Below are 20,175 nucleotides of genomic sequence, written 5' to 3' on the forward strand. Positions count from 1 at the left end.
AATGGGGTTCTCCCTCCTTATTCTTGTCGGGGTTTCGCTGCGGGGGATATCCTCATACTGCTCATTATGGGGAATAGGCTCCTGATATACCTGGTGCTCCTGCTGCTGGGAAAGGTACTCTTCTCCCCTCTGGCCTTCTGCAACATTGGAAACAGCAACACTGTGGTGCTCAACCAGGCTCTGTCTCCTGCTCCCCAGGTTCTAGGACCTATTTAAATACATTTGCATATTTAAATACGGGCGTGGACAAGGTGGAGTTTGGTGCTTGTGCGCTCAATTCCATGTTCAGTGGGATGTGCAAATGGAAGGTTCTTGGATCCATGCGTATGCACACTTTGATACATCTGAATCTTTGTGTGCTTATACTAGTTTTTGGGTTTTAGCGTGCGCCATATTTCGGTAAGAAATTCATCCAAGTCTTTGTACACGAGGCCCCAGGCGATGAATCAGAAAAAAACGCACGTGATGAACCTGTCTAACTACGGACTGCCAGGGTTAGCCTAAGGACAGTTTGAAGATGCTGATTCTGAGATTGTCTGAGACAAAGAAAGTGAAATGGGGTGTCTGAGGGAGAAGAACCTCAGGCACAGGTGGAGGAATTGACCAAATCACCGCTGGCAGGTCTGTCAGTTGGACACTTCTGTGGCAGAAGATAAACGAGAGGAGGGAGAACAAAACACCGATATGAGAGCCAAGACTGAATTAAAAACCACAAAGAGGTGTCAATATCGTGAGAAACATAAATGAAGCGGTTTTGGAGCACCAGAAAGAGACTAGCCAGTGACGTCACGGTGCTGCTCTACTCCGGTGCTGCTGGATTGGTGTGTGAGTCCAGAACGTAAATATCAATGTTCACTGTTCAGTGTTATTAGCTAATATATGTAGCTTCTCTAAAAATATTAGTCGTATCAACGTTCGGTTTTGGCGCCGTACATACTTGACTCAAAATACATAAACATACAAAATGACAAATGTCAGCTCTCCCCAGTTTGTGTATAAACATAACTGCACGCACGCAGAGCTTTTTGTCTTTTGTGCATTCTGCTGTAAGCAGGTGCTTTTAATTTGACAAACAGAGACTGTGGCAGAAGACATTATAAGCACTACACTTTTCACTTATGGTACCAGGAGCATGACATTTAAGTCACTCATGGTAACAGCAACATAACACTTAACTAAACTGACTAAACCAATTGAACTACAAAAACACAATAAATCAGTAACACTAACAACACTGTTAAAGTAACAGGAATGTATAACAGAAGATATACCTTGATATACCTGAATTTTCATGAACCACAATAACATTTAAAATCCCAAAACCCCCAACTCCAATGGTGCATTGCAGCACAATGTCCATTGTTTACTGTTTAGTTAAAATTGCAAATTTCTCAAAAAAAAATTTGTCCTATCAACTTTCTGTTTTCGCAACGTTCATCCTTGACCCAAAAATACATAAGCATACCAAATGGCAAATGTCAGCTCTCCCGTTTCGCCATGACTGAAGCCATACACATGCGCACACGTCGCACACAGAGGTCACTTGGCTATTATAATGTAGATAGATATATGTAATAATATTTCTTGTTGGGTTGTTAATTTTCCTAACAGAACCTTTAAGATGTCTGTGCTCCAATGAAATTTTATGCCTGATTTAATTTTCTATGCTAATTGTGTTGGCAATTTTAGTAATTATCAGTAGCTGGATGACGTTAGTTCTAGCTAGTCCATGATTACAGAGGAAATAAGCGAGTCATAATTTTTCATGCTCACACCAATCCCACACCGTATGAAATCTACTGCCCAGGCCCCGAAAATATGATTTAATAAACACCAGAACAAAAGTTAACCTGCCAGCTTAGCATATCCAACAAGTCTGAGATGGGGCGTGTTGGGGCTTCAATTGCCCCCCCCGGTCACGCAGGGTCTCGCCTACACTCCACCTCTTTAGCCATTTATGGGGTAATATTTGGGCTTCAGAACGGCTCTTGCAGGTCTCCACAGAAAACCTATGGGTGACATCACGCAGGGTTTGTCCAGTATATATACACAGTCTATGGTTAAGTATAACTTTACTGTTCACGCCTCCCAGCTCTTCAGCACTTTGCAATTTAATGAAAGACTCAGCCTGGCACTAAGCCCTCTGTTCCGAATAAAGTGCGGGTCATGCACCATAGATTAGAATCTTGGAACCGCTACAGAGTGAGCAGGAGATTTACGGACATGGTCATCATCGCACTGTGGAGAGTGATGCCACTGATGGGGGGGAATGCATGCGCCGGTTAATCTGTTGTCAGATAAAGGCGCTTCATCCTCAGTCGCCAACAATGCATAATTGATGAAGGCTTCACTGCAGTGGTTTTAGCACCACAGATCTTTCACAAACATACATACATACATATACATACATACATACATACATACATACATATATATATATATATATATATATTACATAAACAGATTTAGTCATTTGTGTGTTAAATCCAAAGCCAAGACAGGCTTTTACCACGAGAAACATCCATTGCAACCGTTTGCATAGTACACATTCTAATTATTGTAATCTGTTTCTCATAATTACTTTTACTATGTTGTAACTCATGATTTCTCCTCTGGACAGGATGGGCTCATCTATCCATCTTCCAAAGCTGAAGAAAATACACACACAACTTTTCAGACAGCAATGACGAATACAGACTGGTCGCAGACCGAACGGTCTGCCCCTAAAAATTGGTCCACCCTGCCTCCACTGCGTATGCATCACTGCAGAGCTCAGCAGCTCATTTGAGACAGCGTCTCTTCACCCAAAACGATCAAACGGATTAATGGGATTATTAACCAACTGATTTACGGAGTAAATAATTTATGATACTGATATATCTGCTGTTGGCTCCTTGTAAATAAATACATGTATATATTCTTATTTGTCTTTTTATATTTACTTTTACACCTTTGCACTACGGGAGTTGTCCTTCAATTTCGTTGTACCTTGTGTATAATGACAATAAAAAGCATTCTATTCTATATCTGACAACATGGCAATGAGTCCAATTTTTTTTATCAAACCCTTATGACAAAGAAATTGAGTTCAGGGTTGATATTTTACTGTTTAAACATGAACTCCACCTAGCTGCTGGTATAGCAAAAACCTGCCTCTTGACACTGTACCATACCCACTCTGACTGAAAATGAATGGCAACTAGTCGCTTTGCCTCTGACTCTTGCGGTGAATGTGATGAATGGGCGACGGGGGTCCCAGCCATGCTTGATACCATTGTGTAAACAATGCCGTTGGACATCCTCCTCCAGACAAACTACATAATGATTCCATTTCCAATCAACAAAGTGTTTTCTGAATTGTTTATTCTGTTCAATAAGTTTTCATATCAGCAAAAATAACACAGACACTAACATGTTCATGACAGGCTAATGGTTGTCCATTTGGCTGCTCCCATTTTTTGTGTTTGGGGTCGCCACAGCAGATACAACCAGAACCGCACTGATATTTGGCACAGGTTTTACGCCGGATGCCCTTCCTGACGCAACCCCAGTGTCACCTGGAGAAACACTCACAGCCGCTGGTGTTCCAAAGAGGTCTCCCATCCAAGTACTAACCAGGTTCCGCACTGCCTAGCTTCTGAGATCTGACGGGATCAGGCTGACACAGAGCAGATCGGCCGCACGTTCATGAAAGGCTAATAACGGCCGATATTATCAGCCAACCAATGTATTGGTCACGGTCTATTCACAGTAGTAAATGTTTTTGAAATTAATTGCCTGTTTTTTTTTTAAGTCAAATTATCTCCCCTTGAAGACACTGGACTACAATTATTTCCTTTCATGCACATCTTTACACGGTGTGCTACTACTGGGTGAAGTTTCAGTGACAACCACAGTGTGGTTTAGGACGAGTTGTGCTTACGAGGGCAGTATTATGTGATGCATCAATTAAACACCACATTACAATTACTGTTCTTGGAAGACACTGGACCCAAATCATCTTCATACAGTGTGCTACCATTGTCTCAAATTTCATAGAAATCCGCAAACCGGTTGTGAAGGTGTTGCGAGGTATGAGGCATTAACTAACACAAACATTAACACAAAATTCCAATTATCTCCCCCTGGAAAGGTCAGACGGTAATTATTTTCCTTGATGTTCCGTCGCCGTGTGACGGAACGTCTGACTGATCCATATTGCCTTCCTGAAAATGTGTATAATATGGCCCCTTTAAGTGGTGAGGACAGTATACAACACTTGGCTCAAGTTTCCACACCGCTATTTATAAACAGTGTCTCCAGTGACACAGGATGATTTGGGAATGTGATGGTTAGGCAATAAATGCACAGTGTAAATGCTGAAGGGGGGTCTGTCACCCTCAAACGTACTTAAGCATGTGGGGAGTGAAAACCTGCAGGAGCGAGTCTGCAGTCAGTGGATCAGGTCGCACGAGGGCAGAATGCCCAAAGTCATCTTTCTGTGTCCGTGGAAACCAGGCCGGACTGCAGCATCACACCTCCTTCCTCCAAAAAAAAAAAAAAAATCGTCCCCAAACAGGTTCAAACGCTCGTCTACCGCGCGCGTGAACAGGTGCACGCGCCAGAAAGGGAAATTACGGAGAATAAAAACACACTCTCCGGCCCGCGTCCCACAGACAGACATGTTTGTTTTTTTTTGTGGTGTTGTTCTTTACCTTCAGCTTCGGGCTCCGGCGGGATGCAGCCCGGAGGTTCCGCGCTGTCTGCGGCCGCCTGCTGCTTCTCTCTCACCGGCTTCTCCTCCGCCGCCTCTCCGCCGGCCGGAGCGCAAACTGCAGCACATGCTCACACACGCGCACGCTCGCTTTAACCATTTCGCAACCAAGTGTCCGAACCGACAGCACCGCCCCCCCCCCCCGAACGAACACGAACACGAACACGAACACACACACACACACACACACACACACACACAAACGCACAACCGTCTGCTTCTGCTGGAGTTCCGCCGAGCCTCAAGAGGTCGCTGTTGAGGCGCCTCATTTACTGCAATATCGTCACTGGACAACTTAAAGGAAAAGTCCCTCCGGCTGCTCCTTTGTTTTCACTCGGGTTCGCCACAGAAAACCCAAGGTGGACCCGCATGGTGACATGGCACATGTTTTACATGTTCACATGTTTTACATCGGGTGCCCTTCCTAGTGAAATGTGGCAAGGGTGGGATTTGAACCAACAACCTTTTGCACTGAAACCAAGCGCACTAACCACTTGGTCAGCAAACAAATTTAATCTGTAAGTGTTCAGTTGCCCTGTAATTTATTTTATTTTATTATATGTAAATAACATGCAGTAATAAGCCCCTTACATTCTTTTATTTTTGTGTGTAGGTATTTCAACATTTTGTACAATACCTGTTTTGTTTGTATTTGATTTACAAAAAAAAAAAAAAACACTTGGTCACCACCCCTTTTGCTGGGCCTTCACAAATAAAGCAAATAAAAAGGAAGAGGAAAAACTAAAAACAAGTACACTTACAGTATGTGTGTAGTATACTCATCAGTATCTCTCAGTCTACTCCTTGTGTATGATCATTTTTTTAAAATGAATTCCATTAGTGAGCCAATACACATTTGTTTTGCCTTTTGTTTTATAATTAAATGTTGTTTATTTAAATTGATAAACTTGTGTTCATTTTTAAAGGCGTGTATGTTGTGTGTTGGGGGGTTTGGCTGAATGTTTTTGTGTTGTTTTCTTTTCTTTGCTCTCCAGGTGGTATGCAAACTGGTTTTTATCTGTGGAGAAGGTGCTGGCAGAAGAGTCCTTCACCCTCATCAGCATTATTAGCTGCACCTGTGGAGGATGTTTACGTGTAAACTTAAAGACTTTCAGCTGAAGCAGATAATGAGATGGCGTTCTGCATTTAAGCCATGAGTGGTTCAAGCAGAATTGCCGGGAACTCGACCTTGTGACGTTCGTTTGTGAGACGCTGAGGACCGCGCCTGGGTTTGACACATCGTGCCTGTGAAGGAGGACGGGTGAGGGACACATGCTGTCAGCACACATCAGAGGTGATGATTGTCTGAATAAGTGTTAACAGTAATTTAGTATTTTGTTACGCAGTATATTTGAACATTGATGAGAATTGTGCAGCTCGCTTCTCACGGCCGTGGCGTGCGGACTGATGATCCTCCACCTGTTGTGAGAAGCTGCTCATTTACATAAAGCTTAAAGTCAGACCTGAATGTGTTGCTGATAGTGTGTGCCTTTGAAGGATATTTGTTGTAGCTGTTGACTTACCTCACCTTTTCCATCCTTCACAGAGTCAGTTTGTCGTGTCCACCTGGGGGGTGTTCGGCGGTGAGTCTGGCTACAGAAGCGTCGGGCTTCGATCCATTTGGGCGCTGGAGAGCGCGCCGTCCTTCACCTCGCCAGACAAACGCACATTTATGTTGTACACAATTATTGCACAAAAGGGAAATAAATTTGTTGTTTTTGGAACCGCTTTCTGGTTATTTTAGCGCTGGGTTCAGTCAGACGCTGGTCGCGCTCCTCAACTCGCGTCTGCACATAACAGTGTATGTACATATTCTATATGAACTTGTACATTATTTTGTTTTTGTACAACCCCAAATCAGGATGATATATAAAATGAAAGGAAGGAGAAAAAAACAAAAAAAGTCATTCTTACATTTATCTATTCCATTACAGTGTATGAACCAAAGACATGTGACATTTTGTGTGGTCAACTTCTTTTCAGTTTAGGGTACCCTCCTAGAGCTGGTGCCTCTGCAACCCTATCTCAGATAAGCAGTTGAAGATGGGTTATTTTGATGAGATCTGAGATTGATTCATTTGACCACAATATGCTTCTACTCTGTGACCGTCTAACCCAGATGACTCAGAGAAGTCAACACCACTTCTGGACAAGGTTGATCTAAGGCTTCTCTTGTGCACAGTGAACTTTTAAGTGGTGAGTGTAAATCTATATTGTAGTGCTTGATAAAGGTATCCCAAAGTAATATCTTGCCCATGTGGTTATATCAGCTATTGATGAATGATAGTGCTGTCTGAGGGATCAGAGATCATAGGTGTTTACTTTAGACTTGCACCATTGCCATTTACACACCAAAATTCCTCCACACTCCTTGAAATATTTAATTAATTTATGCATGGTAAAGGGAGAAATGTGTAAAGCCATTCCAATCACTCTTTGGGGAACATTGTTCTAAAACATTTCAACAACTTTCCTCATGCATTTGTTGTCAAACTTTATATTTGCTGTCCACCTTTGCTCCTCAAAAACCTAACCATTCAAGGTTGTTGTTTTGTTTGTTTTTTTAACCTCAATATTAGCCTTTTTGGAATGTGTTGCAGGCCTGAAATGTAGGAATGGGAGTATATTCACTCACTCATCTGCCACTGCTTATCCGGTATGGGGTCACAGGAGCAACATCTCTAGTGGGGGACCCCAAACATGAAATATCTTGGGTTTGTACTGTCTGCTATGAAAAGTGAAATGTCAAAGTAAATGTAAGAATCACTGCTGGCTGGTTTTATTTGTTCTTTGCATTTTTCATAGTCTCAACTTTTTATGATAAAGCAATAATTTAGTTTGTCCTATTACTTCTAGGCTCTGAAAATGGAGACATGATGTGTAAAAGGGTGATTCTTTAACTACGGGCACTATTGGCCTTGTAAATGTAATTTCCACCACACCATTGCCTTACAATATAAAGCGCCTTGGGGCAACTGTTTGTTGTGATTTGGTGCTATATACATGTGCTCTGATGTTACTGTTTATCTCCATAGAAACTACCCACACAATCTTTCATACAAACTTTTTAAAGGGACATTATTGTTGTGGTGGAAATTACGGCAATAGTGTGGGACAACTACATTTCGTTTAAAAAAAAAATTACAACAGTTGTATGACATTGAATACCCCAATTATGTTTTGATTATTTTACTGATATTTTATTCAGAGATATTTTAAAACATTAGAAAAAACGTTTGTTTACTATTCATTTTTATCATTGAAGATCATAAGTCTGGGTGTGGGACAAGCACAAAACGGCAATATTTGCATATAATGATGCTGAAAAAAGGTGAAAAAGTCATCATAGACTACTAGGACAAATTTCTTAAAACACTTTCATTGTAAAGATAACTATAAAAGTGTGAAATTTCCCCTTTTTTCATAAAATATGATCAAGGGACATAAAAGTGCCCGTAGTCTAAGAATCACCCAAAAATTGCCTCAATGCCCAAATCATTAAAAATACTATTTTTGTTAAGCCCCCTGAATGAAAGCTAAGTGTTGACACTACAGGCACATCTGGACTGGTTCATTTTTGCTGTCATTTTCGAAGCCTAGAAGTAACTGGACAACTACAAGGATTATATTAATGCAACCCATCACTTCTACAGCCAGTTTTCTGGAAATTAACATTTCCAAGTCACAGAAGATGTCTTAGACTTTATTTACATCATTAAGAATTGCAAATGGTATGGTAAATATGTCTGGAGGAGGCAGTTCTCTAAAACTGAGCGACTGAAGACTGAAACCAAAACATTCAGACAATTCTGAAGGAATTATTGGCTGCTGTGAATGTGACTGAAGAAGCGTGTCTATTGCATCATGTCATAGCTTCATGGTGGAGTGGCACACAGATTTTGTTGCACATGCACGGTAAGGCAAATGGAAAAGTCACTTCTCAGTGACAACAGTCACAATTTATGTAGAAAGACTTCACCAACGCTCACAAAGGAACTATCACACAACGGTGACACCAATACTCTTGCACTGTTTTGGGATAATCATGCGTATGTTGCAGCAATTTGTTAGACTGTCTTTGACTCCACTGTGGCACATCGGAAGCAGAGATGATTTTGAACATGTCCAAAAACCTCAGACTGATTTTCAGCCAGCAACATTTGTGCAAACCTTTCGTTTTTTTAACTGCAAGAGTTGAGCAAATGTGGCGCACACATGCCTACATTTTGCTGTGAACTAATTACAAAGTGGTTGTAGCCACCAGTGTGACAGAGCCATGATGTATAAGATCCTAATAAGCCCGTCTGTGTTGGAATTTTTGTTTTGAAAAAGGACACTTTCTGGGACGTGACACTTCCTTTGTTGTACATATTATGTTTTACTGGGTACAGTAGTGTTCAGAATAATAGCAGTGCTATGTGATTAAAAAGATTAATCCAGGTTTTGAATATATTTCTTATTGTTACATGGGAAACAAGGTACCAGTAGATTCTCACAAATCCAACAAGACCAAGCATTCATGATATGCACACTCTTAAGGCTATGAAATTAGGCTATTTGTAAAAAAAAAAAGTAGAAAAGGGGGTGTTCACAATAATAGTAGCATCTGCTGTTGACGCTACAAACTCAAAACTATTATGTTCAAACTGCTTTTTTAGCAATCCTGTGAATCACAACTAGTATTTAGTTGTATAATCACAGTTTTTCATGATTTCTTCACATCTGCGAGGCATGGAGTCAACCAACTTCTGGCACCTTTCAGCTGTTATTCCACTCCAAGATTCTTTAACAACATTCCACAATTCATTCACATTTCTTGGTTTTGCTTCAGAAACAGCTTTTTTGATGTCACCCCACAAGTTCTCAATTGGATTTAGGTCCGGGGATTTGGCAGGCCACTCCAAAACATTAATTTTGTTGGTTTGGAACCAAGGTTTTGCTCGTTTACTAGTGTGCTTGGGGTCATTGTCTTGTTGAAACACCCATTTCAAGGGCATGGCCTCATCAGCATAAGGCAACATGGCCTCTTCAAGTATTTTTGATATATCCTAACTGATCCATGATACCTTGTATGCAATATATAGGCCCAACACCATAGTAGGAGAAACATGCCCATATCATGATGCTTGCACCACCATGCTTTACTGTCTTCACTGTGACCTGTGGCTTGAATTCAGAGTTTGGGGGTCATCTCACAAACTGTCTGCGGCCCTTGGACCCAAAAAGAACAATTTTACTCCCATCAGTCCTCAAAATATTCCTCCATTTCTCTTTAGGCCAGTTGATGTGTTCTTTGGCAAATTGTAACCTCTTCTGCACGTCTTTTAACAGAGGGACTTTGCGGGGGATTCTTGCAAATAAATTAGCTTCACACAGGCGTCTGTCACAGCACTTAAAGGTAACTCCAGACTGTCTTTGATCATCCTGGAACTGATCAATGGGTGAGCCTTTGCCATTCTGGTTATTCTTCTATCCATTTTGATGGTTGTTTTCCGTTTTCTTCCACGCGTCTGTTTTTTTTTTTGTCCATTTTAAAGCATTGGAGATCATTGTAGATGAACAGCCTATAATTTTTTGCACCTGCGTATAAGTTTTCCCCTCTCCAATCAACTTTTTAATCAAACTACGCTGTTCTTCTGAACAATGAACATCCCATTTTCCTCAGGCTTTCAAAGAGAAAAGCATGTTCAACAGGTGCTGGCTTCATCCTTAAATAGGGGACACCTGATTCACACCTGTTTGTTCCACAAAATTGACAAATTCACTGACAATGCCACACTACTATTATTGTGAACACCCCCTTTCTACTTTTTTTTTTTACTAATAGCCCAATTTCATAACCTTAAGAGTGTGCATATCATGAATGCTTGGTCTTATTGGATTTGTGAGAATCTACTGGTACCTTGTTTCCCATGTAACAATAAGAAATATACTCAAAACCTGGATTAATATTTGTAGTCACATAGCACTACTATTATTCTGAACACTACTGTATGTTTCCTTTAGGTTGGAACGTAAGCAGGATATATTTTATATTTCCCACCATTTTGTTCATTCATGAAAAACAGTCCATAGAAAATTTAGTCTTATCATATAAAATGTCATATTTGCTACTTAATTATTTTCTCATGCGTGTTTTCTCATTTTTCTGCAAATGACACTGAGCATTAAACTGATAAGTGAAATACATAAAAAAAAAGTTGATCAGTGGTGCTCAACGATCACAGCAACGCCACCTCTCGCCATCGTCAAGTACATAACAGTACCCTGGGGCTCGAAATTTGAGCTTGAGGTGCGATGTACGTGTAAAGTTTGATCCAAACCAGATTAGGCAATCTTAAAATATCTTGCGAACACACACATACAAGTGTAGTTACAAGGTAAATGCAAGAGTGTACACTTTCAGAAGCAACACTAATAAAGGAACTTCTAATAAAGGTTCCTCAAAGCTGTGGAACATTAATGGGTTCCTTCAATGGGGCAGAGGTCCAGCAGTGGTGCAGACATTTTCCAGTTGAGGATAATAACACCTTTCGTTGGATTCCCGCCAACAGTGGCGCCATTAATTCTGACACATTAGCAAAAGATCGCTGGTGGTAAAATTGTTAAACTAGCTGATAAACGCTGATGCAATAGTGTTACTGAAATAGTGACTGCTGCGTCCATTCTTTTGACCATTAAGTGGGCAACAAATATCCACAAACAAACATCCACATCTGATCAGACAAATTATTTTTGGAACATATTGTAGCCTGTATGCTCAAGCAATCTTGATATCCATATTTGATTAGTTAGGCATTAGCGGGAGTCGGGAGATATTATCTCTCGACTCCCATTTTCCAAAGTGCCTCATAAAAGTGGAGGAAGTTCACGGAAAAATCAATACATTAGCAATCAGCATCGACCTCGCACTGCATACGAGAGACCTGAACCCATGATAGAAAACTGACCAAACCACTAATCTGTTTTAGTAGCTGATGCTATAAATACTGATTTTTTTTTTCCCCCCAGCTCAAGAGCACAAAATTCATACACCAAACACAATAATCTTAAAGGTCTCAGCAGGTCACTGAATGTTATCAATCTGGCAGACTTGAGGGAAACTGCTGAAATATAAATGTGAAAAGCTGGTGCATTGGAATCCAAACACATTCAAAGCTGTAAAGTTTTTTTTTTTTTTTTTTTACAAAGTACTGAATAAAAGTGTCACTTCTTACTGAACATACATGATTTTTTTTTTCCTTTTTAATAACTTTGTAAACATTTCCAAAATACTGGTATTGTATATTTTCTTGTAGCAAATGACAGAACCACAATGACGGATGTGTTCATCAATTGTGCATTAGAAAAGCTGTATTCCACAATGACATTATGTACCAATGGAACACACGCACACAAAAAAAAAAAAAAAAGGAAAAAATGCTGGACATGAAAGTACATTCTTTTTTTTCTTTTGCATTTTTCTTGTTTAAACTTATGCTTTCAAAATGTTTTATTATTTTGTTTGTATTTATTCAGCAAATACATTGTATTTGTTCAGCAATTGAAAAGCAAAGATGAAAGTTTTCCAGGAATTGCAGGATTTCCGAATGCGTATCCGTACTGTAAATTGTTAGGTCGATGTGGAGCATTTGATAAGGGACAGGCCTTGTGAAATAAAATGCTGAGTAGCAGTCATGATCACACTAACTTTGATTTGGTTTAGCTTATGTGGTCACTCAGCTAGCATATACTTGTGAACATAAGTTTACAGATATGTTGACTAAAAACCCCCAATTACAGTATCAGTCAAATGTTGGGACACACTTTCCCATGCAGTTGAACGGGTAAAATGTCGCAACTGACGTTATCTCACAATGCAAGTGATACCCCTCATCACAGTCTCCATAAGTAACGGTTCACTTGACAAAAAGTCATTCCAGTTGTACCACAGGACCCGTCCAAGGGACCTGGCCCCAAAGACACCTTTGGTCAATGCTCAAGGTGTATGTCAACTTATTTCTGTAATTAATGTGTGTTTTGATGCATTTTAAAGCACTTTGACACCTCTTGTGTCAAAGCACTTAATTATTATTATCAAATAACTTAACTTTCAACAAAATTTTTATGACTATATGGGGTCACATTAATCAAAGTTGCTAACCGCGAGCGTTAACTGCAGTTAGCATATACGGATCATGTTAGCTAACTATCATCTAGCCACTCTTTTCTAACTCCACCCTCTAAAATGAGGGATGGGATCGAAGCACATTTAGCTTCTTCTTTAAGCTCCTTCATCATCATCGGGATCTAGGTTCTGGCAATCAACGAGAAGAAAATTAGTTTGGCTTGCACAGCAAGGTTTTATCATGCAAAAACTAAGTCACAGTTTCTACAGTGCCCTCTTTTGGTGACAATCCAAAACGTTTATGGATCTCCTGTCTGTGGAGGTCTTGCAGACTGGGGCAAGTTAGCACACACCGACACTAATCACTTTTTGTATAATACAGCTCGTCAGTAGTGCCACATCAACGTAATCATTTTCCAGTATAATTAGCGTTACACTGCACATCCTATATTCCCAGAAGTCTTTCATCACTGCTGGGTCGTGTAACACTGATATTTTTCGGGAACAGAATATGTAAAGCGTTCGGAATGGAAATCAGTTGTTTTGCATATACCCTGTTTGCATACCGGTGTACAGCAGGAATCTGAATCAGTGTAGGTGTTTAAACACCTTCACCTCTGTGCACAGACACCAAAAAGAAGAAGAAAAAAAAAGGGTGGTGGGGGGGCTGGCATTTTTAATTCCATTATTGAAGCATAGATGTATTACTTGTGAAAAAGGTAGAAAAAACAGAAAGTCTTTCTCAATAAGTTATACTTCTGAAAAGCAGGGCTGGATCACAAAACAAAAGACTCTTAAATTCACCAAAACAAATGATAAAGACTTACTCATGTCACCGAACTGAAAGTGCACCTCCTTACGGAATACAACTTGTTAAAAAAAAAACAAAAAAAACAAAAAAGAAAGATACGCTAGACGTGGCTTATGTTACAGTCCTTCCACCCTTTTCCACAGGGTTTTGCAAGCAATTATCATGAAACTTCTCAAGTTCCATCGTTTGATCAACAAACAATAAGCTGCGTTATAATTCATAAAAAAAAATAAAATAAAAATAAAAATAAAATCAAAAAGTGACCGTAATTACAATGACAGCAATAACTAGAAATGCAGGTAATAAACAGAATCCTATACAGTCAGGCTCATTTTGATTGGCCGCAGACAAAATGATCGATTATCAATCTGTCCTCGACAGCCTGGTGGGCACATGTGATGACTGAACCAAGTGGCAAATACTTTAGTCTCTTCTTCCACACGTGTTCCTCAGCTGCCCTCGGCTATGGTTTACAAGAAAATGCTCTCGCACTTTATATCCCCTCTGCTGCAAAACAAATGAGACAAAGTGATTAGGAACAACTTACTGTGTGTAAACGAACGCCTTCCCCCGACCCACACTCATCAGCCCAAGTCAAACTAAATCAACACCTCATCTGTATACTAAGAGACAGCTGTGTGTGCGTGTGTGTGTGTGTGTGGGTAGTATTAGTAGTCAGGGGTGCCGAAAAGGGGAGAATAAGGAGAAGGATTTTAGGGGACCATGACTGACAGGGGCCCAGAGAGGCCCCTGATACAATTATAAGACTGACAAAATAATATGGGGGGTGGCCCAGTAAGATGTCTTTTCATGGGGCCCAAAATCACTGGCAGTGCCACTGGTAGTAGTAGTAGTAGTAGTAGTAGTGGTAGCACCAGCAGTAACAATAGCAGTAGCAGTAACAATAGTAGTAGTTGCTAAGACGAGAGACACTTTGGTGATACCGAACTGAGCCAAACTTGGCACACACATACGGGGAGTGACATACGCCATTGAGTATTGTAGTAGTAATTAAGGAGAGACATTTTGTGCTGCATAAATTTAGCCACACGTGGCACACATATACTTTGACATACGGGAAGTCCCTTACCAAAAAATAGTACTTATAAGTATATAAAAAGTAAACTAGAAGTACACTTGAAACATACTTGCATATACTACTTTTTGGTAAGGGGTGACATAGGCTATTGAGTACTGTTATAGTAGTAGTAGTAGTAGTAGTAGTAGTAGTCGTCAAGGGAGAAACACTTTTGTGCTGCATCATCATCATCCCCGAATGTGTTAAAAGGTTAGTGTCATACTTTTCTATTTTCTTCTTTTTCTTTGAACTTGTCACCTCTTCATTTTTTGCAATTAACAGTAGAGTAGCATAGTAGTAGTAGTATTTGCTAAGAGGAGAAACAATTTTGTGCTGCAGAACTGAACCAAACTTTTCCCACATATACTTTGACATACAGGGAGTGATATAGGCAATTGAGTACTGTAGTAGTTGTTCAAGCAGTACTTAAGGAGCGACAATTCTGTGCTGCAGAATTTAGCCACACCTGGCACACATATAGTTTGACATATGTGGAGTGACATACGCTATTGAGTACTGTAGTAGTAGTAGTAGTAGTAGTAGTAGTAGTTGTTCTAGCAGTAATTAAGGAGCGACAATTCTGTGCTGCAGAATTTAGCCACATCTGGCACACATATACCTTGACATACGGGAGTGACATAGGCTATTGAGCACTTTAGCAGTAGTAGTCAAGGGAGAGACACTTTTGTGCTGTATCATCATCGACAAGTGTGCGAGAAGGTTGGTGTCATTCTTTTCTATTTTCTTCTTTCTCCTTTGAAATTTTTACCTCTTCATTTTAGTACGTAGCCATAGTAGTAGTAGTAGTAGTAGTAAAAATAGCAGCAGCTGTCTCTGCTTGAAGCAGCTTTAGTCGCGCCCAAACAGTTCTCTGGAATCCGGGATAGGTGGGAGGTGATGGTTTTGTTGGTGAAGATGAAGTTTCCATTTTAGTTTCTGAATCAAACCCACCCTGGGGCGGGTAATCTGGTAGTTGTTAAACTTAAATTATTTTACAATTACTATACAAATTCTCAAGTATAAAGAATGCCATAAAAGTGAGAAAACAAATCTGATGCTCACACATTTACTACTACAAAAGTAATTAAGCACTCCAGAGAAAAAGGATGTGCCTCACCTCACTGGGATCTGCAGTGCAGCTTGTTCCCAGATAAACCTTCAGTCCAGTTCATGCACCTCGTCCTGCAACAGGCCTGACGTTCGGCCCATTTCACTCATCCGTTTACCCATGATGTCCCACTGCGGGGTCAGGGCTTTGGATTTAGTGCCTACAGATGGACAACAGCACAACACAGGTGGTCAGGTTGTGAAAATCAAACACATTTGCGTCTAGTCCTAAACACATGTTCCGCCCTCTGGTGGCTGAATAGAGTACTACATGTTTTTAGTATGACCTCTAATGATTGCAGACGTCACCTTATGACCACCTCTTGAACACAGACACACAAAAAATGAGAATTCCACCACACCCAGATACATCATCTGATCTGTAAGTTCACCGGCGTTGACATGTGTGTAACATGTTACTGGCTACGTTCACATTACCCATTGAAGAAATATGAATCTGATTTTTTTTTTTTCTTTCTTTTTACCATCTATTCATCTTGCCTTTTCTGAAGTACTGAGTTTGTACTTCCACTTGATCAAATCCTATTTCTGTCATTCAACATTAACAAATCAAAAGCTGCAATTCATAATAGCAATTTGAACTTTGTGTTGATTCTACATCAATTTGGAGACTTAATGTGTGAAAATATTTTAAATATTAATTGTGATTAATTACTAAAAACGTTTAATTTGTTCTTTTGTTTTAAACTGAATCACCGCGCTCCGTTTTTAAGAATTAAAATAAACCTCTATTCCCACAGCGTGCCTGATCTCCAAAACAAATCTTCTGGTCCGTTATCCCAGCCTGAGTTGGAGGTTGACTAGCAAACCATTGAAGACGTTCCCCCTCAAGATACGCTCACCAAGCCTCCGACTATCTGCTGTTACCATGACAACAGAGGATGTAGCCTTCAGCTAAAACAGAAAGGCTGGTTTCTTCCTCTCACATTCTCTCTCCATCATCACTCTGGCTTTCTCTAATCCATCAGTCCATCTCTTCTCCTATGTCTCATTCTTACAAGAGATATGGAAAGTGGGACCAAAAAAAACAAAAAACAAAACCAAAATCTGCAACCCTTTGATTGAGACCACCACCTTAAAATTCAACTATGGCTGTCAAAATAATGCGTTAATTGAGATTAATTAATTCCAGAACTTGTACCGCATCTAAAAGTTGTAATGGTTCATTAATTACGGTTCCTGATGTCCTTAGTAAATGTAAGGCATCACTGGAAAGCACTTTGAGCATCTGCTAGATGAGAAGTGCTGTGGAAACACAGTCCTTCTTCATCTTCACGATTTTCGGAAATGTATCTTGCTTTAACAACCGTCACCGAAATATCTAAAATGGCTTTGATTTTTGGTGGAGTTTTGCACTAAAATACTCATTTAAGCCTAAACAATTATTAATTGAACATAGTGATGGTCCTCTTAAATGTTTAAAACCATTTCATTTAGGTTTTAAGGAGTAGGATTTAAAATTAAATTGGGCTTGATCAAATGAGCTCATTATTAAAGGGGTCATATTGTACAAAACTACTTTTTATATTTTAATAACAGTGATGAAAGTGGGCCACGGGCGAAAAAAAAAAAAAAAACTGAAAGTTTTGGCAAGGGCAGAAAGCCCAAAGCCCCTGGCAGAGGGTCTGAGGGTTTTCCCTCAGAAATATTTGAAATCTCAGATGCATTTTGGTGCGTTTTCAGGTCTATTTACCCACCCAAAAAATCTAAAAAAAATTACCATTTTTTGTTGGGTCAGGTCAATTTCTCCACCCCAGAGAAGAGTCTTTTCAAACAACTTGTACCATCATGATACAAGTTGTGTGAAAAGACTATAAAAGAAACTATAATCCACAGTCTGTCACATGGATTAGAATACGGTGTTTTTACTATTTGATAAAAAAAACGCATATTTGCATTGGACTGTTACTGTTCTCTCTACATTTAATTCTTAAAATAAACTAAACTAAAATACAAAAAAATACAAGTAAAGCTGCATCTACTGTTCATCAAGTCACCAATATAAGTTTTAGTTCTCAGGAACACTGATTTGGGTTTAAATTAGATTCTTATTCACTTCTTTTAATTGGAAACACAATAGCAGATTTGTGTGCTGACATCAGCATTTCTGGAATACTCAACTTAAGTGTTGTGCAAAACCAGGCAAAAACGTTTTTTTCGCATCAATATTTGACTTCTATAAGCATGTTAAATATTTAATATATTTCACACCCATGTAACAGAAGAAACCATAAAATGCAGATTTAACAAACTAACATATCACATTTGCACGGAAATAGTTTGAAGTAAATTCATCCCAAAGAGAGTTTGATTTGTGAGAAATAACTTGAATAACGTCAACTGACAACAAATTCCATCAAAAACATGATATAATAAAATCAAAGACTTAATGGGAGTGTTAATGTTTCCTATAAATGAATTATTATTATTATTATTCATGATGAATATCAAATCATCTCCCTGCAGCAGAAAGTTTCATCCATTTCCTTTGTCATTTCAACATGATGTCATGTGACACAAAATCTGTAACACAGTCTCTCATTCGCTGCTGTGTGGTCGAGCGGTGCCGCGTAACATTATCCTTCAGTCTCAGATCAGAACGTGAAAACATGAGACCGAATATCCACTATGACATCTCATCAGCTCTCATCAGCGACATTTCTAAAAAATTTTCCAAATACAGACCACAGACTAAATCCATCACAGGCCAGGAAAACAAAAATAACTCTTCTTCTTCAGAGTTTACTGGTAGTTTGCAAATCAACACTCCACTGATAAACAGAATGAAAGAGTGTCACGTCTCGGTGTCGCTCACCGTCCAGTCCGTTGTGCTGCTCGTATGTGCGTTTCCCCAGGATGGTGGGGGAGCTGTTGTTGAGGATGGGAGAGGATTTGATTGGTGTCAGGCTGCCTGTGGAGATGGACACTCCACGAGTGGGTGGGTCCACTTTGGCTGGACGGGGATGTGCTTCTGCCAGTGATCATCAGCGACACCCCAGAAACAAAATCATTACAACACATTATCTCCACATCTATCATTTTTTATATCACAATAGAAAATGATGTCATATTACTGAAAGAGAGCAACCACATTTTCCCTTTTCAAACCCTTGTCTGTTTATTTGGGAAGAAATTGACACATTTTGGACTGAGGCTTTTGACTCAAATGATAGAAATTATCACAGAGTGGAAAAGTTCTGTTTTAACAAATTAATTTTATCAGTAAATCTAATGCTATATGACAAGACTTAGGAAAAAATACACTGCCTGTGGAACTTGAGACTCGAACATGAACAGGCAGCGAAACCTGAAGCTACGCACAAAGTCACAATTCAATGCACTCTGCATGTTGAAACATTTCTTCTTTGTATTGTGAGTTTTTGTGATTGCTTTTATATAAAAATAAAATGAACTGATTTCAAAGTGGAAAAGAGGAGATCCTGATGACACTTAAAATGTTTCCTCTGAGTTTTTGTGCACTTTTCAAAATATCTTTCAGCCATTCAAAGACGTTGTTGACCAGATTTCAGGGTGATCTCAGACAACTTTTCATAATATATAAATACTTTGTGCATTTCACTTTCAGTAAACCACACTCCTTGTCGATTACATGACTAAACCTGAAAATAACCGTCAGAAGAATCAAGTATGAAGTAACTGGTTGTTACAGGCATATAAAACAACAACAACAACAACAATAATAATAATAATAATAATAATAAAAACATTAAAAAACAAGGCTAAGTGCCCCTCCCCCTAATTTTTTGTGAAATGCATAAGGTAAATGTCAGTAAGATGACGTGGCTGACGACCTTGTGCTTACCTAAATACTGAACAACAGACTCTAAAGGTTTACGGTCCACGGGTTTCAATGGCAAAGGCTTTTTTGGACCATCTGGCAACCGCAAGGCACCTGTACAAATGCAAGACAACATGACAGTCCAAATAAATAAGTAAATAAAATTCACAACCTCTGAGCACTGAACACTCTTTTCTCTTATCAATGGACTTTATATCTGTTCAAACAGGCTCATCTACTCAAAAAAAAAAAATACAGCTACAGTGAATATGATTTAAAGTCATCTGTTGGTGAGGTTGCAGACTGCATGATGCAGTCGACAATCACTATATAATTTCCCTTCACATTTTTGTTTTTTTGGTAATGGGTATTCATGCCCTCTTGTGATAACCAATATGCATGAATCCCCACTTGACAAAAATGAGGGTTCTCAAACTTATTAGTTTGTAATAGCAACCGGTGGGTGTGTAATGGGGAGCAATCAACTCTTTTTTATTCC

General features: G+C 39.5%; 2 protein-coding genes across 2 annotated transcripts in view; both read right to left on the bottom strand.

The window, feature by feature from the left end:
- The window catches only part of tmem229b (transmembrane protein 229B), a 29,315-nt gene extending 24,406 nt beyond the window's left edge, over positions 1-4,909 (bottom strand). The window contains exon 1 of the mRNA XM_034195599.1: positions 4,695-4,909. The gene's annotated coding sequence lies outside the window, so the exon portion shown is untranslated. The remainder of the gene's footprint in view (positions 1-4,694) is intronic.
- Positions 4,910-11,994: 7,085 nt separating this feature from the next.
- The window catches only part of mta1 (metastasis associated 1), a 98,820-nt gene continuing 90,639 nt past the window's right edge, over positions 11,995-20,175 (bottom strand). Inside the window, 4 exon segments of the mRNA XM_034195177.1 lie at positions 11,995-14,178; positions 15,867-16,017; positions 18,693-18,848; positions 19,701-19,790. Coding sequence (XP_034051068.1) covers positions 15,908-16,017; positions 18,693-18,848; positions 19,701-19,790 — 356 coding nt within the window. The 3' untranslated portion in view covers positions 11,995-14,178; positions 15,867-15,907.

Source organism: Thalassophryne amazonica, chromosome 19 (genome assembly GCF_902500255.1).
Source record: "Thalassophryne amazonica chromosome 19, fThaAma1.1, whole genome shotgun sequence".
NCBI classification, from domain to species: Eukaryota; Metazoa; Chordata; class Actinopteri; order Batrachoidiformes; family Batrachoididae; genus Thalassophryne; species Thalassophryne amazonica.